Raw genomic sequence first — 23,787 nt, 5'->3', positions numbered from 1 at the left:
ATGTTGCTGTATTTTGCAGCTCTGCTCTCTTCTTGCCTCCACACACCATCACCAAGTTACCGTCTGACAGATCACATGACCAATATAGCCCCGCCTTCTCCCACATATGACTGATCACATGGCCATGACGTCATAGCCGTAGCTGTAGGCCCTGCAGCTTCTCCCGGTTTGTGATCTCCGTGTCACACGTGACAATGAGCGATGACTTCCGGAAAGCAGAGTCCGGCACCCAGGTAACCTCCGTTCCGCCATACAGCTCAGCTCCAGAGAACTAAAACGTCCGTGTCAGTGGAACATGTAGCTCCGTTGCGCTTTACTCTGTGTTTCCAGCGGGGGGGGGAATTACCGACGGGAATGAAGCGATCACTTTACTTTCATTTTCGGCCACGTGACTGCAGGAGACTCAGCAACTCGTCCGCACAATCCGGCTTTGTGGCATGCGATGTAATCACGTGATCTCACGGTCCGGCTGCTGGATCAGTGCCTGGACATGGACAACAGAGAGCCTATCACATGACCACAACATGTGACGTCACATGCCCTGCGCAGCTATCCCTCCCCACCCCCATACATACCCTGCGCAGCCATCCCTCCCCATACATACATGCCCTGCACAGCTATCCCTCCCCACCCCCATACATACATGCCCTGCGCAGCCATCCCTCCCCACCCCCATACATACCCGGCGCAGCCATCCCTCCCCATACATACATGCCCTGCACAGCTATCCCTCCCCACCCCCATACATACATACCCTGCGCAGCCATCCCTCCCCACCCCCATACATACCCTGCGCAGCCAGCCCTCCCCATACATACATGCCCTGCACAGCTATCCCTCCCCACCCCCATACATACATGCCCTGCGCAGCTATCCCTCCCCACCCCCATACATACCCTGCTCAGCCATCCCTCCCCACCCCCATACATACCCTGCGCAGCCATCCCTCCCCACCCCCATACATACCCTGCGCAGCTATCCCTCCCCACCCCCATACATACATGCCCTGCGCAGCTATCCCTCCCCACCCCCATACATACATGCCCTGCGCAGCCATCCCTCCCCACCCCCATACATACCCGGCGCAGCCATCCCTCCCCATACATACATGCCCTGCACAGCTATCCCTCCCCACCCCCATACATACATACCCTGCGCAGCCATCCCTCCCCACCCCCATACATACCCTGCGCAGCCAGCCCTCCCCATACATACATGCCCTGCACAGCTATCCCTCCCCACCCCCATACATACATGCCCTGCACAGCTATCCCTCCCCACCCCCATACATACATGCCCTGCGCAGCTATCCCTCCCCACCCCCATACATACCCTGCTCAGCCATCCCTCCCCACCCCCATACATACCCTGCGCAGCCATCCCTCCCCACCCCCATACATACCCTGCGCAGCTATCCCTCCCCACCCCCATACATACATGCCCTGCGCAGCCATCCCTCCCCACCCCCATACATACCCTGCGCAGCTATCCCTCCCCACCCCCATACATACCCTGCGCAGCTATCCCTCCCCACCCCCATACATACAGTCATGGCCAAAAGTATTGACACCCCTGCAATTCTGTCAGATAATAATACTCAGTTTCTTCCTGAAAATGATTGCAAACACAAATTCTTTGGTATTATTATCTTCATTTAATTTGTCTTAAATGAAAAAACACAAAAAGAATTGTCCTAAAGCCAAATTGGATATAATTCCACACCAAACATAACAAAGAGGGTGGACAAAAGTATTGGCACTGTTCGAAAAATCATGTGATGCTTCTCTAATTTGTGTAATTAACAGCACCTGTAACTTACCTGTGGCACCTAACAGGTGTTGGCAATAACTAAATCACACTTGCAGCCAGTTGACATGGATTAAAGTTGACTCAACCTCTGTCTTGTGTCCTTGTGTGAACCACATTGAGCATGGAGAAAAGAAAGAAGACCAAAGAACTGTCTGAGGACTTGAGAAACCAAATTGTGAGGAAGCATGAGCAATCTCAAAGCTACAAGTCCATCTCCAAAGACCTGAATGTTCCTGCGTCTACCGTGCGCAGTGTCATCAAGAAGTTTAAAGCCCATGGCACTGTGGCTAACCTCCCTAGATGTGGACGGAAAAGAAAAATTGACAAGAGATTTCAACGCAAGATTGTGCGGATGTTGGATAAAGAACCTCAACTAACATCCAAACAAGTTCAAGCTGCCCTGCAGTTCGAGGGTACAACAGTGTCAACCCGTACTATCCGTCGGCATCTGAATGAAAAGGGACTGTATGGTAGGAGACCCAGGAAGACTCCACTTCTTACCCCGAGACATAAAAATGCCAGGCTGGAGTTTGCCAAACTTACCTGAAAAAGCCTAAAACATTTTGGAAGAATGTTCTTTGGTCAGATGAGACAAAAGTAGAGCTTTTAGGGCAAAAGCATCAACATAGAGTTTACAGGAGAAAAAAGAGGCATTCAAAGAAAAGTACATGGTCCCTACAGTCAAACATGGCGGAGGTTCCCTGATGTTTTGGGGTTGCTTTGCTGCCTCTGGCACTGGACTGCTTGATCGTGTGCATGGCATTATGAAGTCAGAAGACTACCAACAAATTTTGCAGCATAATTTAGGACCCAGTGTGAGAAAGCTGGGTCTACCTCAGAGGTCATGGGTCTTTCAGCAGGACAATAACCCAAAACACACTTCAAAAAGCACTAGAAAATGGTTTGAGAGAAAGCACTGGAGACTTCTAAGTTGGCCAGCAATGAGTCCAGACCTGAATCCCATAGAACACCTGTGGAGAGATCTAAAAATGGCAGTTTGGAGAAGGCACCCTTCAAATATCAGTGACCTGGAGCAGTTTGCCAAAGAAGAATGGTCTAAAATTCCAGCAGAGCATTGTAAGAAACTCATTGATGGTTACCGGAAGCAGTTGGTCGCAGTTATTTTGGCTAAAGGTTGAGCAACCAAGTATTAGGCTGAGGGTGCCAATGCTTTTGTCCGGCCCATTTTTGGAGTTTTGTGTGAAATGATCAATGTTTTGCTTTTTGCTTCATTCTCTTTTGCGTTTTTTCATTTAAGACAAATTAAATGAAGATAATAATACCAAAGAATTTGTGTTTGCAATCATTTTCAGGAAGAAACTGAATATTATCTGACAGAAATGCAGGGGTGTCAATACTTTTGGCCATGACTGTACCCTGCGCAGCTATCCCTCCCCACCCTCATACATACATACATGCCCTGCACAGCTATCCCTCCCCACCCCCATACATATATGCCCTGCGCAGCTATCCCTCCCCACCCCTATACATACATGCATGCCCTGCACAGCTATCCCTACCCACCCCTATACATACATGCCCTGCACAGCTATCCCTCCCCACCCCCATACATACATGCCCTGCACAGCTATCCCTCCCCACCCCCATACATACATGCTCTGCTCAGCTATCCCTTCCCATCCCCATACATACATACATACGTGCCCTGCGCAGCTATCCCTCCCCACCCCCATACATACGTGCCCTGCACAGCTATCCCTCCCTACCCCCATACATACATACATGCCCTGTGCAGCTATCCCTCCCCACTCCCATACATACATGCATGCCCTGCACAGCTATCCCTCCCCATCCCCATACATACATGCCCTGCACAGCTATCCCTCCCCACCCCCATACATACATGCCCTGCGCAGCTATCCCTCCCCACCCCCATACATACGTGCCCTGCGCAGCTATCCCTCCCCACCCCCATGCATACGTGCCCTGCACAGCTATCCCTCCCCACCCCCATACATACATGCCCTGCGCAGCTATCCCTCCCCATCCCCATACATACATGCCCTGCGCAGCTATCCCTCCCCACCCCCATGCATACGTGCCCTGCACAGCTATCCCTCCCCACCCCCATACATACATGCGTGCCCTGCGCAGCTATCCCTCCCCACCCCATACATACATGCCCTGCACAGCTATCCCTCCCCACCCCCATACATACGTGCCCTGCGCAGCTATCCCTCCCCACCCCCATACATACATACGTGCCCTGCGCAGCTATCCCTCCCCACCCCCATACATACATGCGTGCCCTGCGCAGCTATCCCTCCCCACCCCCATACATACATGCGTGCCCTGCGCAGCTATCCCTCCCCACCCCCATACATACATGCATGTCCTGCGCAGCTATCCCTCCCCACACCCATATATACATGCTTGCCCTGCGCAGCTATTCCTCCCCACCCCCATACATGCATGCCCTGCGCAGCTATCCCTCCCCACCCCCATACATACGTGCCCTGCGCAGCTATCCCTACCCACCCCCATACATACGTGCCCTGCGCAGCTATCCCTACCCACCCCCATACATACATGCCCTGCGCAGCTATCCTTCTCCACTCCCAAACATACATGCGTACCCTGCGCAGCTATCCCTCCCCACCCCCATACATACATGTGTGCCCTGCGCAGCTATCCCTCAGCACCCCCATACATACATGCGTGCCCTGCGCAGCTATCCCTCCCCACCCCCATACATACATGCGTGCCCTGCGCAGCTATCCCTCCCCACCCCCATACATACATGCGTGCCCTGCGCAGCTATCCCTCCCCACCCCCATACATATACGTGACCTACGCAGCTATCCCTCCCCACCTCCATGCATGAATGCTCTGCGCAGCTATCCCTCCCCACCCCCACATACATACATGCATGCTCTGCGCAGCTATCCCTCCCCACACCCATACATACATGCCCTGCACAGATATCCCTCCAACCCTCATACATACATGTATGCTCTGCATAGCTGAATGTATACAGAGGCGGAACTGGAAGTTCGTGGCCCCCAGTGTAATATCTGCAGCACGGCCCTTAACTCTAATAGGATTGGTCTTATTGTATGGATCAAAGGGACCAGTTCTGTCGACTTTTTGCTCCAGGTGGGACTAGAATCCCTGCACTCACTGTAGTTCCACCCTACCTGGTAAATGGATGAAGCTGTTGTCATCCTCTGGAAGCTGCTTTGCACATGTGCACTGGGCAACTATCCAGCGCGTACAGTACACAGATTTATAGGCTGTCATTGATCACAGATACCAAATTGTGAGATATCTGGCCCCAGCACGGACTCTGTATGACGGTACACAATAGTGCAGCAGATGGCGACATTTATTATCTGCTTCTGGTTACAAGCCGCGTCGTGTGAGCTCAGGAAGCATTACTGTGAATTAGTGAAAATCTGTCCGTATTTACAGTAAAATACCTGGAGGTTCAGTTTACAAGACTGCATCTAGTTAAAAGCACCAGGCCAGCATTTATTTTTTTATTCAGGGCTGAAGTGGCGCTTTAAAATTAAGTCCCCTGGCCCCACTCTTATACTCACCCTCTGGCTTCTTCATCATTTTTCAGCACCGCCCCAGTCCTGTGGCGCCATCTTGTGAGCGCAGCTTCTGACTGGTCAGAAGCTACGTCACAAACTCTTGGTGCAAGTCTGAGACCAAAACGAGGCTCCCATAGACTTGCATGGATTAATGACCTCCGGCTTGTTCCATGAAACACTGGAGTTGCAGGCGGGTCTCAAACTGCAGGAGACGGACCAAAGCGGCGGCGAAAACAGATGAAAAACACCAGCAGGTGTGTAACGGACAGCGGGAGGGTGACTTGGATTTTCAGCACCACTCCAGTAGTGAAGAAAACCCACTGGAGTGGTGCTTTAAATAACAAAAAAGGCAAATGATGTTGCAGATTATTATTAAAACATTATTCTCATTGTGTTGCAGTTTCACAGCAAATTTAAAGGGAACCTGTCAGGTCCCCCGTGCCCCCAGAACCACCAGGTGTTATCTGCTTATGCAAATAGGCTGCCTAAGGGTACCGTTACACATAACGATGTCCCAGCGATCCCACCAACGATTCGACGTGGATGGGATCGCTGGGACATTGTTAGCTGATCGCTGGTGAGATGTCACATAGACAGCCCCTCCAGCGATCAGAACCAGCGAGCACACTGGTTACTAACATAAACATCGGGTTTCTAAGGGCTGCGGGGCCCTTAGAAACCCGATGTTTACCCTAGATACCAGCGTGCACTGCAGGCAGGGCGGAAGGTGGAGGCAGAGCGGCGCAGACAGACCGGCGTAGCTCTGCTATCTGCTACTCCGGTCTGACAGACTGGAGTAGCAGATAGCAGAGCTACTCCGGTCTGTGCGCCACTCTGCCTCCACCTTCCGCCCTGCCTGCAGTGCACGCTGGTATCTAGGGTAAACATCGGGTTTCTAAGGGCCCTGCGGCCCTTAGATACCCGATGTTTACATTGGTAACCAGCGTGAAGCGTCGCTCATCGCTGGCTCCCGCTGCCACACGCAGCAATGCGCGCTGGCCAGCGGGAGACCAGCGATGAAAAAATGGCCCAGGACAATCCAGCACGATCAGCGATACCCGGCAGGGGGGCCGATCGCTGCTGGATGTCACACACAGCGATCTCGCTGGAGAGATCGCTGATTTGTCACAAAATCAGTGATCTCGCCAGCAAGATCGCTGTGTGTAACGGGCCCTTAACCGTCCCTGCATTACATTACACACAAACAGATCTTTAGAAAAGTATTGCCTGCGCGAGGTAAGGATAGCAATAGCGAAGATGCCGGAGCATCTAATTTGTTATCACGCCCACAGGGGCGTGATAACATATAAATGGGCCTACTCGTGTGGGGACGCTAACGCCCCTTCAACTGGTCAAAGCCCTCATTTACATATCATAAATGGACTTTAGAAATACGCGTCCTAAAGATCTGTTTATATATGATTATATATGGTGGTTCTGTGGACCTGACAGGTTCCCTTTAGTAGATCTATGACAAGATTTCACAATGCAAACTGCTTACATTATGAAATGGATCTTAGAGCTGATGAGAGTGGTGTATGCCTATATTATCCTACTTACTGGTACGTCCAATGTTCCCTGTCTTTGATGCAGGCTCAGGAACTGAGCTTGCATGTTCCCGGCGGATGATGGCTGTGTTATTTAGCAATCATCTGCCCCTAACATCAGTTAGCGGAGCTGAGCTCTACCCACTGCAGTTAACCCTTTTAATGCCATTGTTAATCTTTGACAGCGGCATTTGCAGCATGTGGTTTGGGGGGAAGCACCGTTCCACACACTGACTCCCCTGCAACATAATCTTTGGGTGTCGATGGGTTGCCATGGCAGCCCGGGATCAGCTGACGTCCCCGTTTGTTGCCATCTTGGTACAAATGTGAAGACAATGCACAGACTGAGTGTTACGGCATCTGTCGGGTGATCCTGGACCAGGGGCTTCTTTCCTGGCCCTAACACTAGGGGGCACCCTAGCTCGCCCTGTTCCCCGGGATACTTCAGATGGCGAAGACGCCAGGGCCTCCCCCTTGCCTTATCTCCTAAGTTAGCTCTCCGTCTGTTCTCTTTTTTTCCCCCCACCCAGAGAAGAGCGGGCGCTACTTTGCACCAACCCGACAAACAGGGCAACAAAGACAAGGGTTAACCGAAAACTCCACACACACAAAATACTTAAATATAACAGAGGAATCCACCGGGGTGTGTAGGAAGGAGAAGAAACCAAAATAGGGAAGGATAAGGAATTATCCAGCATACAAACCAAATAAACAGTCGCTTATGACTCCTCCAGCACTCCTTGTCATGCAGCAAAAGCTAACTATGACGAGGATTAGTAATAAAGCCAAGATTATATAGGGAAGAGGAGTGGCTAACCGAGCACAGCTGAGAACAGGGATTTGCAACATGGCCGATTAGCCCCTGTTCTGCCGGACGAAATAAACTCGTTTAATTAGACAAAGAAGTTCTTCTCTGCGCCGGAGTAGGAGCAATCAGATGCTGCTGTCTTCTGGCTCCGCTCCGTTGTGGTAACCCTGTGACACTGAGCTTCATAGGAGAGCCGTTATATCAGTATCTATCTCAATACTATGGGATTGCAGAATATAGAAAGACGATTGCAGATCCCCTAAGAAGACTAAGAATAAAACAAAGTTTTAAAAATATAAAAATTCAAATCTCCCCTCTTTTCCCATGATAAAAACACTTTGACAAAAAATAATCATATTTGGTATCGCTGTGCTCCCAAAAGACTAATATAACATTGGATAACTTAATCTGTAAATGTTAGAGAGAAAAACAAATCAAAATGTCAGAATTGTGGGGGTTTAAAATCCAAGCCTTCACTCAGGTCCATTGACGTAAAAATGAATACATTCCGGGTCTCCGAAAATGGAGACATGGGAAATTTTTACGAATGTCCGACTTGTTTTTCCACAATTTAAAGGGACTCTGTCACCCTTTTTTCGATTATGAGCTGCCGGCACCGCCATCAGGGGCTTATCTACAGCATTCTGTAATGCTGTAGATAAGCCCCCGATGTAACCTGAAAGATAAGTAAAAAGAGTTAGATTATACTAACCCCGGCATCCGCTCCTGTCCGATGGGTGTCGCCGTCCGGTCTGGCTCCTCCCATCTTGCAGCAATGCCGTCCTCTTCTTTGCTTCCTGTCGTGGCTCCTGGGCAGAGCAGAGTCCTGCAGTGCGCAGGTGCCGGGAGAGGTCTGGCGCCTGTGCACTGCAGTATTCTGCTCTGCCCTCAACAGGGCAGAGCAGTGCGCCGGAGCCGCGACGGGCAGGAATGAATAGGACGTCATCGCTGCAAGATGGGAGGCGCCGGAGCGGACCACGACTCCCTCTGGACCCGGATCGCCCCTGGGTGAGTATAATCTAAGGGCCCCGTCACACATAGCGATCACGCTAGCGAGATCGCTGCTGAGTCACAAGTTTTGTGACACAACAGCGATCTCACCAGCGAGATCACTGTGTGTGACAGCGATCAGCGACCGGCCCCCCTGCCGGTATCGCTGATCGCTGTAGGAAAGCCCAGGACTTTTCTTTGGTCGCTGGTCTCCCGCTGGCCAGCACGCATCGCTGCGTGTGACCGGCGGGAGACCAGCGATCAGCTGGTAACTAACGTACATATCGGGTATCCAAGGGACATGCGTCCCTTAGAAACCCGATGTGTACGTTAGTTACCAGCGTGCTGATGCAGGGAGCTGCTAACTAACGTACACATTGGGTTTCTAAGGGACGCCCGTCCCTTGGATACCTGATGTGTTACGTTAGTTACCAGCTCCCTGCATCAGCGCGCTGGTAACTAACGAACACAGCGACGCCGCGCGCTCGGCGTCGCTGTGCTGATCGCTGGTGAAGCTGCCTGTTTGACAGCTCACCAGCGATCACATAGCGACTTACCAGCGATCCTGACACGTTGATATCGTTCTCGGGATCGCTGGTGAGTCGTTATGGGTGACGGGGCTCTAACTCTATTTCTTATCTTTCAGGTTACATCGGGGGCTTTTCTACAACATTACAGAATGCTGTAGATAAGCCCCTGATGGCGGTGCCGGCAGCTCATATTCGAAAAAAGGGTAACAGATTCCCTTTAACTAATAAAAAAAAAAAAGCCTGTACAAGTTTGGTGTCAACATAATCTTGGTGACTGTAATCATTCAATCAACACTGGGAAAATATAACCTGAAAGCATCTGTAGAATTGTATTTTTTAAGGATTTTTTTTGTTTGTTTTCCTGTACATCGAATGGCGTCATTCAAAATTATACAACTCTTTCCACAAATAAAACTTAATAAACTTAATATGGCTATGCCAATGAAAAAATTAGAAAAGTTATGGCTCTTGGAAGAAGAGGAGTAAAAAATATAAGCGCCAACATAGAAAATCGCCCTGTGGGTAAGGGGTTAAGTGGATTTGTTACCAAATTTCACTCCTACGTTCTTTAATATATGTCTTAGACCTGATGAGACAGGCGTACTTACTTTGAAAATCTGTGTCAGGATGCTTGTATGACTAATAAAGTTGCACTCTGGAAAAAACGAAGATACTTAGTACATAATTAGGTCACTTTATGTATGCCCAGCAGCCAATGACAAGGTGATCTTATGTTGGGAACCTAATCTAATGTGAGTCCCCGCCTGATGTATCCATCAGTTGATGCTTTCAATGTGGTCAATGCTTTCTTCTGCTCTGAGCAATACAGTACTGCAATATTCAGTCTGGTATATGTGTTATAGCCAATGGTTATTTCATGTGTTTTGTTTGTAATGTTTTTCAGCTTCTTGCAAGACTGGAGGGACGCGCTTCTCTGAAGGAACTGGAGCCTTTGCTTTTTGCCAATGGAGATTGCCCTTTGCATGGTACGCTATAAAATAATATGGCACATGCATATTGTGAATAGTTTAATATACCTGGAGAAAACTTTGGTGCACTTTATTTGGTCGTCTTCATGCCATCACACAGGTACAGCTGACTGCTGTATTGTTGGTTAGACGGGCAGAGAACGCTCACTCTGTCGCCGTCTGAAAAGCAGTCACCAGTGTTATAACTAATGAACATTTGCACTGCAATGTCAAAACAACTTGCTGTGCGCATGTTCAGTTTTTTGAGCTTTTTTTAAGGTTACGTTCCCACGATGAGCTTATTCTTGAGTTTTGGTTGTTGCAGCATTTCAGCAACTATAAAGGTACTGTGCACACGCTGCGGATTCTGCTGCGGATTTGGCCGCTGCGGATCCGCAGCAGTACCTTTTATACCCTATGGGAAAAAAAAAACGCTGTCAGACGCTGCGGAATTTTCCGCGCAGATTTGCTGCGGTTTCAAAACCGCAGAAAGAATTGACATGTCAATTCTTTCTGCGGATTCCGCTGCGGTTTGCCATCTCCTCCATTGGGGAGATGAAAAACCGCAGGGCAAAACCGCAGGCCAATCCGCAGGTAAAACTGCAGATTTACCTGCGGATTTTACAAAGTGCGCGCTGCCAAATCCGCAGAGCAATCCGCAGCATGTGCACATACCCTAAGGCTATGTTGCCACTATGAGCTTTTTGTGTGTCAAAAGCGCAGCGTCTCCCAGTTCGATTTATAGAAATCTGATTCCCACTGTGCGTCTTTTTAACACGGTGCGTGTTTCACATCCCCAGCATGTCAATTTCTCTTGCGGTTACTCTGAGTTTACATTACATGCGGAAAATCCACAGCAAAAAAATGCGTTTTTGAGTGCTCTTACACCACTGAAACGCTTCAAAAATGAATGGAATCCACACCTAAAAATATAAAGTTTTGTCAAAGCAAAAAAACAAGAAGTATCAAAAATAAAGCAACTTTATTTAAAGCATAAAACACAAAAAACACAGCGTCAAAAACACGACAAAAACAAATGACAGAAAAACGCAAGTAACCTAATTTAAACCCTTCAGCCCCCAAGCTTGTTTTCACTCCCATGGCCAAGCCAATTTTTTGAATTCTGACCACTGTCATTTTATAAGATGATAACTCTGGAATGCTTCCATGGATTCCAGTAATTCTAAGAATTTTTTTTTGTAACATATTGTAGTTCATGTTAGTGGTAAAATTTATTCGATATGACTTACATTTATTTGTGAAAAGAACGGAAATTTGGCGAAAACTATGAACCTTTTGCAATTTTCAGACTTTTAATTTTTATGCCCTTAAATCAGAGCTTTGTCACAAAATAACATTTCCCACATGTCTACATCAGCACAAATATATATAATTTTTTTTTTTTGTTAAGAAGTTATAAGGGTTAAAAGTTGACCAGGGATTTCTTATTTTTTCAAGAAAATTTACAAAATCTTTTTTTTTTAGGAACCACATTGCATTTGAAGTGACTTTGAGGGGTCAATATGATAGAAAATACACAAAAGTGACACCATTTTGTTTTAGCCCCAGATTTTACATTTTCACACTGAGAAATGGGTAAAAATGGCACCAAAATTTGTCCCACAATTTCTCCTGAATGTAGAAATGCCCTATATGTGGCTGTATAGTACTGATAAGCCACACGGCAAGACTTGGGAGGGACGGAGCACTATTTGCCTCCTGGAGCGCAGATTTTCCTAGACTAGTTTGTGGATTCCATATAAAGAGCCCCTAAGTGATAGAAGAGCAGAATCTCCCTTCAAGTGACCCCATTTTGGAAACTGCACCCCTTTGAGAATTTATCTACAGGTGTAGTGGCGATTTTGACTCCATGGGTTTTTTCCAGAAACAAGCAGCAGCGGATGTTGCTGAGTGAAAATTACAAACTGCAGTTGTAGTGACCAGTGTGTTGTAGTGACCAGCTCATGCTTCTGGGGACACACACCCGTACATTAGGCAGGCTGTCATCACTAGAGAAATGCCAAACTAGTGTTACGGTTCTGCAGCACAGGACTAGGGTAGGAGGGGGGAAAACTGACCCAGCACTGCGACTAGGCTGATACCCCACGATGGAGTGGGCGACCTCTTCCTAGCGGATAGACCCACCGATGATCCTAGGTTAATCTCAAGCGAAGACCTATAGATAGGGGGGAAGGGGGTCCTTGAAAGATCTAAGGACTGGGTACAAAAACGGGTCACCTCCTAATAGAAAGCAAAGAGAAGGCTGCAGATACAAACTGAAAACAGAAACTAAGACTAGCAGAACCAGAGGTCCCAGAACTGCACAAATTACACACAAAGAAGGCAAAGCACCAAGCCAGAACTCAAGCGGATTAACACTGTTGTCCAGCAAGGAATGGGAGACAGGTGCAGGTTAATAAAGGGTGATACAATCACCTGACCCAAGACAAACCCAGCACCAGGGGAAAAAGACCAGCAGCCAGAACACTACAAGAAAATGGCGGATAGTCACAAACTGATCATATTCTAACAACTAGTTTTTATTGTGAGAGCTATAACTTTTTTTTCCCACTCATTAAGCTGTATGGTGGCTTGTTTTTTGCTGGACAAGATGACATTTTCAACTATGCCATTTTTATTTACATTGGTCTTTTTGATCGGGTTTTATTCCATTTTTTGTTCAGCAATATGATGAAAAAGCATTATTTGCCTGTTTTTTTTTATTTTTTTTTAATGGTGTTCACTGAAGAGGTTAACTGGTGGGACAGTTTTATGGATCGGGTTGGTTCGGACTTGGTGACACCAACTATGTGTACTCTTTTATGTTTTGTTTTGTTCATAAAAATATTTATTTACGGGTACAATATATTTTTTTGTAATATTTTTAGAATTTTTTTAAAACTTTTTTTTTTTTTTTTTTTTTTACTTTTTCCACTAAGTCCCACTATAGTACTGTCACTTCCTGCATTTTGATCGCTGTTATAATTTATGGCAATGCATTAGCAGTAACAGTCTGATCTCACACGAACGTGTTAGATCATGAACCCTAGTGCCGAGCGTCAGCTGTCAGAATCGGGCAAAATCGCCTAGACGTATCTGTATGTCCAAGGTCGGTAAGCACTTAGCGACCTGGACGCATGGATATGTCCAATGTCGGGAAGGGGTTAAATAATAGGTGCAGAAATTCTGCAACATCAAAAACTTACCAAAAGCTCATTGTAGAAACTTAGCCTTAAGTTGTATTTTCTGCTTGAAAAATATCTAAAAGATATTGTGTGCACATTCGTAACATTACTCCTCAGGCCTTCCAGTTTAATACTGACAGACATAACAAACTGTAGTAAAGAACAATGTTTGTGTATTGTGAAGCAGATTTCAGGATGGCATATTCAAGCCCCAAACTACGACATAAAAAATGAAAACAAAAAAAAAGTTTACAAATGTGGAAAAAAAAAAGTACCAAAACTGTTGTTTTTCTGTGAATTCTGCTTCCACAAGAAGCACTAAAAATTGATGAATTTATACATCTCCATGTATGGAAAAGTAAAAATGTTAAAAATTTTTTAAAAAAGGCGTTTTTAAGCTAGGTTCACATTAGCGTACCGGGGCTCTGCGGAGGGCTGCGTACTTCCTCCGTGAAGCTCCGCCCACTTTTGCACTTCCTTTTAGGTCTGCCTACTTCTGCATGCATCCTGCATACCTATCTTTAACACTGGGTATGCAGGACATGCGGATGCGTTGTTTTGACGCGCCCGCTGACCGCACGGGAACGCAACAAGTTGCGTTTTGCGCAGACGGCGGGCGCGTCAAAACGACACATCCACATACATCCGCATATCCTGCGTACCCAATGTTAAAGATAGGTACGCGGGATGCATGCAGAAGTAGGCGGACCTAAACGGAAGTGCGAAAGTGGGCGGAGCTTCAGGGAGGAAGTACGCAGCCCTCCGCAGAGCCCCGGTACGCTAATGTGAAACCAGCCTTATTGTGCAAGTCAAAAAAAACATTAAATTCTATAAATTTTTGTAGTTGCTGGGACCTGCATCCTTCAAAAAAAAAAATGGAATAATACTGCCATGTGTGATAAATAAGAAAAACTTATACTCCCCTCCTGAACTGACGCTGTCAGCACGGGGTCTCTAGGAGCTCATGTTACATTGTCATGTAAGCACTGCAGCCAATCGACAATTAGCTGCTGCTCATCAATATTTCATTAGAGCACACATCTCTGACCAAATAGTAAAGGCTGCAGCCGGTCACCAACTGCTGATTAGCTGCAGTGCTCACGCAACATAACAATGTCACCTGAGCCCCGGGAGACCCAGCTCTGACATCTTTGTAATGGCGTAGAAGGAGAGTATAAGCCCTTCTTATTTTACTTGGTTGACTTGGCCTCAAAGGGAATCAGTTAGCAACATTTTACACCCCAACAAGACAAGTCCAGCAAAACCTTTACAGTGGTTTGCAAAAGGATTCACCCCCCGGCCCCACAGCTTTTTATTACATTACAACCTGTGTTTTAAATATTTTTGTAATCCGATTTGTTTATGATGCATCAGCACTAAATAGTCTAAGTTGGTGAAGTGAGAAAAACGGGCATAAATTTAATTTATGGAATCAAATAACTGAAAAATTGCATGTGTATTCACTTTTTTGCTAAAAAAAAACATTCTGGTGCAAGCAATTACTTTAAGTCAGATGCTTAGTGAAAGGAAGTTCACCTTTGTGCAATCTAAGTGTCACATGTCTGTCAGTATATACACTTTACCTTCTCTGAAAGGCCACAGAGGCTGCAACACCATTAAGTAAGACGCTCCAGTAACCAAACACCATAAAGACCAAGGAGATCTCCAAAAAAGTTTGGGACAAAGTTAAGAATTACTCAGGGTTGGGTTTCTAAAAAAAAATATATCTATCCCAATCTTTGATGATTCCCCAGAGTGTACCATCAAATCCAATCATCAAATGGAAAGAACATGGTACCGCAACAAACCTGCCAAGAGATGGCCGCTCACCAAAATCTCACCTTGGGCAAGGAAAGCTGCAGAGTTCCCAAGCAGAGACTGGAGTATCTGTCCATACCACCACACTAAGGCTACTTTCAGACTTGCGTTATATCAGTATCAGGGCTGCCTCTAAGCTCCACCCCCGGCCGCGCCTCCTTGGGTCAGCTCCTCCTATGGGCGCATGATGCTGCATGCTACCGGCGTACCCTATATTTAGCGTTGGGTACGCTGGCCGTGCGCTGGTATGTTTTTGCCGGCGCATGTGCCCTTTTTGCACTGCGCCGACGTTCGCAAAACGCACCGTGTTGCATTTTTGTGCGCTCGGCGCAGCGCAAAAAGGGCGCATGCGCTGGCAAAAACATGCCAGCGTACCCAACGCTAAATATAGGGTACGCCAGTCGCATGCAGCGTTATGCGCCCATAGGAGGAGCTGACCGGAGGAGGCGCGGCCAGGGGTGGAGCTTAGCAGCGGCGCTGCACCTCATAACGCAAGTCTGAAAGTAGCCTTAGCCATGCACTCCATAGAGGTGGACTTTATGGAAAAGAGGGCAAAAAAGCCTATACTTACACACAAACATTATAAGGCTTTTTTTGAGTTTGCCAAAAGACATATGGGAGATTCCCCAAATGTATGGAGTAAAGTGCTATAGCTAGATGAGACCAAAAATTGAACTTTTTGGCCACCAAGGTAAACACTGTGTGTGGCACCAAATCAACACAGCCCATCACCCCAATATCACCATCCCTACAGTAAAACATGGTTGTGGCAGCATCATGCTGTGGGGGATGCTTTTCGGCAGCAGGGACAGGAAAAATTGGTCAGAATCAAGAGGAAATTTGGTGGTGCGAAATACAGGGATATTCTTGAGCAAAACCTGTTTATCAGTGATTTGAGACGTAGATGGAATTTCACTTTCCAAAAAGACAATGGCACATCATACTGCTAAAGCAACACTCAAATGGATCAAGGGGAAATGTGTAAATGTTTTGAAGCTGCATAGTCAAAACATAACCCTTAATACAATTTAGAATCTGTGGTCAGACTTGACATTTATGTTCACCAGAAGAAACTATCTAAATTGAAGGAGCTGGAGCAGTTTTGCCTGAGGTCATACAACATAGAAGTCTTAGGTAGCAGGAAAAGGTGATGTTGGGCGGAGCATAGAGTTGGAGTGACAGAGGCTTCAGGTCTGCCATAGCCATATGGTATCAAAATCTAATGCTGATTTCTCTGTAACGGAGGAACAGGCTCATCTTGTCTTTAAAAGATTTTTAGGTATATACTGTATAATTAGTTTGGAGGGTGAAATCCTGCTGACAGAGTCCCTTTAAGAAGTAGTTGTCCAAGTAGCAGACAAACAATTTTATGCTACCTCAAGGATGAGCAGCTTTGGTTTAAACCGTTCTTGACTTCCTAGTAGAGAGAGCCAAACTGCTTACATGATCTTCTCACTTCCATTGTAGAAGCAGCAGGAAAAAGAGTGATTTTGCTTGGCCACTTGAACAAATAGTAATTAGTATGCTTACTGCCTGGGCACAATAAGTGAATTTGACGTTATGCATATGAATATTTAAACAGTGCACAAACTACTACTTATTCCTTTTCTTTAAAGTCATTCTCCAAAAATTATATAAAATTAAGTCCCGATATAATGCAGACTGAAGACATACCGCTCCCGAGGCATGTTTCTCAACTGCTAAAAGCTGTATCGGATATACCCCATTCGTAGCAGTGCACAGAGACTGGCTGCACCTAACTGGACAAACAAACATTGAGGAGGATGAAACTAGAGAGAACCTACTATAGTAGCTGTCATCTCCTATCTCAGTAATGTAAAAATACAGCTCTGGCAAAAATTAAGAGACCACCACATCACAACCCTGTCATGGGCAGCCCATTCTCCAGACCTGAACCCCATTGAAAACCTCTGGAATGTAATCAAGAGGAAGATGGATAGTCAGAAGCCATCAAACAAAGAACTGCTTATATTTTTGTACTAGAAGTGGCATAAGTCACCCAAAAGGAGTGTGAGAGACTGGTGGAAAGCAGCCAAGATGCATGAAAGCTGTGATTAAAAATCATGGTAATTCCACAAAATATTGATTTCTGAACTCTTCCTGAGGTAAAACATTAGTATTGTTGTTTCTAAACGATTATGAACTTGTTTTCTTTGCATTATTTGAGGTCTGAAAGCACTGGGGGGGTTAACCCCTTTCTGACCTCGGACAGAATAGTACGTCCGAGATCAGATTCCCCGCTTTAATGAGGGCTCCGACGACATATGCCCGCAATAGGCGCAGGTGGAATCGCGATCCGCCCGCGGCTATTAACTAGTTAAATGCCACTATCAAACGCTGACCGGGGCATTTAACAAGCACTTCCGGCCGCCGGAAATACGCACATCGCCGACACCTGTCACGTGATCGGGGGTCAGCGATGCGTTGCCATAACAACCAGAGGTCTTCGGCGCTCATAGTAATGCTGTAATTGTGCTTAGCCGATCAAGTTGTGGCAGCTTCTAGCCTCCCATGTAGGTTATTGAAGCATGCCAAAATTAAACAAAAAAATGTTTTAAATATAAAAAAAATAAATATAAAAGTTTAAATCGCCCCCCTTTCGCCCCATTCAAAGTGAAACAATAAAAAAGAAAATCACACATACACATATTTGACCACATGGCCATATTGACGGAAAAATAAAAAAAGTTATGGCTCTGGGAAGACGGGGAGCGAAAAATGAAAACGCAAAACCGAAAAAAGCTGGGGGTCATTAAGGGGTTAATTTTGACCATTTCTCCTTTTCAGAAAAAAAAACAATTTATTGCTTGGAAATTCGGAGACATGCTGTCAGAAGTTTGTAGACTAAAAGAACAATTTACATTTTACTCAAAAATATACCTATAAAGAGAAAAATCAGACAAGCTGAACATTTGGAAGTGGTCTCTTAATTTTTGCCAGAGCTGTATGTATTCACCGATTATACGTTTTACCCATGAATTGAGAATTTTGAGATTAAATGATCAGTTCTGGCAAAGAATGAAGCAGATTTATTACAAAGTTGCTTATTTTCGTGTGTACTAATGAGTTATGAAATAAGGATTTAGATGACGGTTACTCTTTAAGATAAATGCATCATATGGCTGCGAAAACATCCACATTTTAAATCTGAATCTTTAACTTGCCCTCTCTGGATTATGGCTGATTTAGACAAATAATCTCCAGGCCGTATATATATATATATCCTCACTTGTTGGTGTTTCCCTTGTTTGTGCTTATTATGTGAAGTTCCGTATGTCAGATTGGTGATATTGGTTGTTTTATGTGTGTTTTCAGAAAATACTTTTGCTCTGATTCTTCACATACAGGTGATATCATTGAATTCCATGGTCCAGAAGGCTCTGGAAAAACAGAAATGTTTTGTCATCTAATCGCCCGATGTATCTTGCCAGTTTCTGAGGGTGGTTTACAAGTCGAGGTGGTCTATGTAGACACAGACTATCACTTTGACATGCTTCGTCTGGTCACTATACTCGAACACCGATTGTCCCAAAGTGAAGAAGAGGTGGTGAAGCAATGTCTGAGCAGATTCTTCGTGGTCTACTGCAGTAGTAGTGTACAGCTGCTCCTCACACTTTACTCTCTCGAGAACATGTTTTGCAGCCGCCCTTCTCTGTGTCTGCTAATCATAGATAGTCTGTCATCTTTTTACTGGATCGACCGCAATAACGGAGGAGAAAGCATTTCTAGACAAGAGTCGAATATCAGGAAATGCACAGAGCTTCTTGATAAATTGATAAAGGAGTACAAGCTGGTTCTTTTTGCTTCCACACAAACTATAATGCAGAAGACGTACAATGAAGCCAGTGACTCATCTCATTCTGAGAAACAAACGTCTTCTGCTGTAGACTTCAAGCCCTATCTGTGCAAACTATGGCAGCATGTCACTACCAACCGAGTATTTTTCTCAAAAGAGAAAAAACATGAAAGTAATATCACAATGTTTTCTGTTACATCTTGCCACCTGAAGAGCAAAAATGTCATCAGGCGTTCATTTGTGGTGACTGAAGCTGGAGCGAAGTTCATCCCATAAGCCTGAGAATGTTCTATGTGTAATGGAAGCTCTCTGTATGGCTCCGAAAGAAAAATATTCACAGCATCTGTGAGGGTTTAGTTTTTTTTTCTCTATTTTATCTACAGTGTAGCCAAACAAGCTTTGATAATGATCGACTTATTTTATCTGACACAATAAAGTTGTTTGTTTTTTTGTTTTTATTTTCATGCCTGGACATCTGTTTGCTAAGCTAATTGAATAGTACCTATCACCTCCCTATGACTGCCCCATTTTAATTGTACAAATAATGTTGGCCCTAGCCTAAATCGTTTTCTAAATATAAGGGATTATTGCAACCTATAAATCACCCAATACCCCAGCAGAAGTTGGGTCCGAACATCTGCGTTGTAGGATCCTGCATGTTTAGCGGCTTGCCACAACCTTCCAGGGCCACCTTTATTCTCAGTATGTGGAAGTTCCTGTCTTATAACATTATATTGTGCTTTTGACTGCAGGAGCCTTTTCTGCATCATTAAAACAGCAAGCGGTAACTGTGGTAATAATGTCGCCAAGCAGTAACTGCTGTGAAAATGTCACAAAATGGTAACAGACATATTAATGTCGCTAAGTCGTAACTGCTGTGATAATGTTGCCAAGCGATAACTGAGGTAGTAATGTCACCAAGCAGTAACCGGGTCACCAAACTTTAAGGGTATGTGCGCACGTTGCAGCTTTGCTTTTATTAAATTCTGCGCATATTCTGCCTCTCTTGGCAGAAAACACAGTTGAAATTCCGCACGGTTTTGATGCGGATTTGTAAGCTAAATAAAGATATATTATTTAACAAAAAAAAAATTGTGATGTCATTTCCTTGTCCAACCTCCTTTTTCATTTTCCATTGAAGACCGTAATATCATTACATACCATGTTCAAATATGTTTACACACGCAAAATAAATATAAGTGAATATATTATATGTATGTGACAGCCAGATACCCTCATTACTAAAATGGTACATAAAGAGTTAAATAAAAGACAAACATACACATGAAATTTGTGTGAAACGCAATATCTGTTTTACAAAATATTGCGTAGGCTACTGCATAATTTTTATAACCAGCAGAGGGAAAGCTGCGGGCTGATATTAATAGCCTGGGAAGGGGCCATGTATATTGGCACCCCCCCAGGCTAAAAACATCAGCTCTCAACTACCACAAAAATGGTGCATCTTATAGATGTGCCAGTTCTGACACTTATCCTCGCTCCTCCCACTTGCCCTCTAGAGGTGGCAAGTGGGGTAATATTTTTGGGGTTGATGTCACCTGTGTATTGTCCGGTGACATCAAACCCACGGCATAGTAATGGAGCAGTGTCTATAAGACACCTATCCATTACTAATCCTATAGTTATATGGTAAATAAAGTAACAGGCAGAATAAAGTCCTTTAAGGGTATGTCTCCACGATCAGTAAACCCTGTGTATTGGCAGCGTCCAATCTGCAGCGGCCAGATGTTACAACATAGTGGATGGGATTTTATGAAATCCCATCTCCACTACGCGTGCAGCGACGCCTATGGCTTCCCTGCGTATGCACACATGCGGTGCGTCTTTCTAGACCGAAGCATGTCTATCTTGCGAGAAACTGCGAGTTATATTAATTGTGTTGAGCTATTTAAATTGTTATTGTTTGATTGTAAACAGCTAATAGTTTGTGAATTTTACTAATAAACCTAATTTTCAGAGGGTCGAATATTTTTGTTTGCAACTGTAACTAGCAAATATTGATATATGAAGTTGCTATTCAACCAAACCTATATCACGTCTTGCCATAAAGACAAATCCAGAACAATTTGTGACCACCCAGTGCACTGCTGAAGATGACAGATTTACAGAAGACAAAATGTTCTTGGTTCTAATATTCCATTAATCGCTGTAAAATACCATCATCAACGCCAAGTCCAAATGTCAACCAAGGCAATGAAAAGGAGTGCGGGATCTGTTCAACCACTACATCATTTTATTAATTTCATTGGAATTATTATCCCATATGTCAAACACCACAGTTTTTAAAGCCACTTAATTTTAGGAAAACATGCTAAACCTGTTTAATCCTTCCTAAAAAATGATATCCTTGTCATCGAAGGTTTCTCTGTTATGTTGAACTTTTCCAATAATTACTGTCGGATTTTAGGACGTTGGGGCTTGGGATTTCAGAAACAAAAATATTTTCTTTTTCTTTAATTGGCGTTTATATTAATATGTAGCTGTTAGTGATCTTCAGTTGAGTACCTGTAAGAGTTAATGACTTGGAGACGGAAATGACAATGGTTTAATAACGCTTTATATAAATTGGCACGCCATTAGACAAACAAAGTGTCATTTTCCCCAGAGCCGTTATTGGCACAATACTCCTGGAGTCAGTATTTTACTGCAACCGTTTTCAGTCCCATTTTGGAGCCAAGTCATTTTGAATCGGAAAGTGTGACACAATTTCCCTAAGAACTTTTGCATGTGTACATTAGAACTTTATTAATGATTTAGCCGCTTCCCTCATTAAAACTTTTCATATATAATAGACTCATAATATTAAAATGGTGATATTCTGCACCGGAGAAATTCCAGGCTTGTGCTCGAGAAGTTCTAGGAAACTGGGCTTTCTTTTTTTACTACTGGCAAATCTCTCTCAAAGTCACAAACTGATTAATACTGATGGAACATTTGTTTACTTTATTATATATTAAAATATATTTAAACCTTTTATTAAAGGGAACCTGTCACCAGGTTTGGCCGATACGAGTTGTGGCCACCGCTTTAAGGGCTGATATGCAGCATTCTATATTACTCTATATAAGCCCCCAATCAGACCTGGTAGAGAAAAATATAACTTTTGTTATACTCACCTGCAGGGCGGAGTGGTCTGAGGGGTGTCGCTGGTCTTGGTCCGGTGACTAACATCTTCTTGTGATGCCGCCTTCCTTCTTGGTTTGTGTGGATGACGCATCACTTCATTATCCACACAGTCTACTCAGCATCGCATTCCTGCGCTGGCGTACTTATCTGCCCTGTTGAGGGTAGAGCAAAGTCCTGCAGTGCATAGGCGCTGGGAAAAGTCAGAGAGACCCAGCGCCTGTGCACTGCAGGATTTTGCTCTGCCCTCAACAGGGCAGATAAGTACGCCAGTGCAGGAGTGCAATGCCTAGCAGACTGTGTGAATAATGCAGGGATGCGTCATCCACATGAACCAAGAAGGATGGCGGCATCTCAAGAAGATGAAAGGCGCCTGTTCAAGAAGAGTGACAACTCTCGGAGCGGACCACCCCGCATGTGAGTATAATGACTTATTTTTCTTCTCTTCCAGATCAGGTTGGGGGGCATATATACAGTAACATAGTAACATAGTTTTGAAGGCTGAAGGAAGACCTTATGTCCATCTAGTTCAGCCTATTTTTAGTGCAGCTGTTCTGCATTGTTGATCCTGGGGAAGGCAAAAAACCCACAGAGTAGAAGCCAATTTTCTCCATAGGGAAAAAAATTTCTTCCCCTAAGCTGGGTCACCCATCTACCTATAATATTATGTTATTCGTAACCTTCTATACTGTTACTCATACGAAAAGCATCCATTCCTTTCTTAAATTCATTCAGTGAGTTGGCCATCACCACTTCCTCAGGAAGAGAATTCCAGAGCCTCACTGCTCTTACCGTGAAGAACCCTCTTCTATGCTGGTGCAGAAATTGTTTTCCTCCAAACGAAGAGAATGCCCCCTTGTTCTTGTCACAGTCCTTGGTACAAACAGTTCATTGGAGAGATCTCTGTATTGCCCTCTGATATACTTGTACATATATATTAGGTCTCCCCTAAATCTTCTCTTTTCTAGAGTAAATAGACCTAATTTTGATAACCTTTCTGGGTATTGTAGTGAACCAACTCCATTTATCATTTTAGTAGCCCGCCTTTGAACCCTTTCAAGTTCAGTAATGTCTTTCTTGAGCACCGGCGTCCAAAATTGCACACAATACTCCAAGTGTGGTCTGACGAGTGATTTGTACAGAGGGACAATTATGTTTTCATCTCGTGTCCCCAGACCTCTTCTAATGCATCCCATGACCCTATTTGCTTTGGTGGCAGCTGCCTGACACTGGGCACTCCAATTTAGCTTCTTATTGACTAAGATGCCTAAGTCTTTTTCCATGTCTGATTTCCCCAGCAGTTTCCCATTTAGTAAGTAATTGTAGCATCTGTTTCTCCTTCCCATGTGCATAACCTTACAGTAACCAGTAATATAGAATGCAGTGGCCGTATCTCATATTGGCAAAACCTGGTGACAGTTTCCCTTTAATATGAAGTTTGAAAAAGTGATCTGCGGGTTATGATGGTTCCTATTTTTCTGTGGCAAGCGGCTTTGCAATTATGGCCAACTCTTATTCATTACTCAGAGATCATTGTAGGTAACGTTGGTGGTCACAGAAGTCAAACCTCTAAGGGTATGTGCACACGCTGCGGATTCCGCTGCGTTTCCGCAG

General features: G+C 44.9%; 1 protein-coding gene across 1 annotated transcript; it reads left to right on the top strand.

Annotated features, from left to right (window-relative positions):
- Positions 1–87: 87 nt before the first annotated feature.
- Positions 88–19,487, top strand: XRCC2 (X-ray repair cross complementing 2). Its single transcript, XM_073581569.1, has 3 exons — positions 88–233; positions 10,146–10,227; positions 18,581–19,487. Exons 1-3 carry the CDS (start codon positions 195–197, stop codon positions 19,303–19,305), a joined length of 846 nt encoding a protein of 281 aa, XP_073437670.1. The 5' UTR covers positions 88–194; the 3' UTR covers positions 19,306–19,487.
- The last annotated feature ends 4,300 nt before the right edge of the window (positions 19,488–23,787 follow it).

This window comes from Dendrobates tinctorius, unplaced genomic scaffold, assembly GCF_039654945.1.
Source record: "Dendrobates tinctorius isolate UK_male_01 unplaced genomic scaffold, ASM3965494v1 ptg000070l, whole genome shotgun sequence".
NCBI lineage: Eukaryota > Metazoa > Chordata > Amphibia > Anura > Dendrobatidae > Dendrobates > Dendrobates tinctorius.
This window is presented reverse-complemented; position numbering and strand designations above follow the sequence as displayed.

What these genes read in the sequence shown, in the direction of transcription:
- XRCC2 (XM_073581569.1), top strand. Translation starts at nt 195, where the DNA reads ATGAGCGATGACTTCCGGAAAGCAGAGTCCGGCACCCAG. An exon ending in AAGCAGAGTCCGGCACCCAG is followed by an intron (nt 234 to 10,145) that starts GTAACCTCCGTT and finishes AATGTTTTTCAG; the next exon opens with CTTCTTGCAAGACTGGAGGG. An exon ending in TGGAGATTGCCCTTTGCATG is followed by an intron (nt 10,228 to 18,580) that starts GTACGCTATAAA and finishes CTTCACATACAG; the next exon opens with GTGATATCATTGAATTCCAT.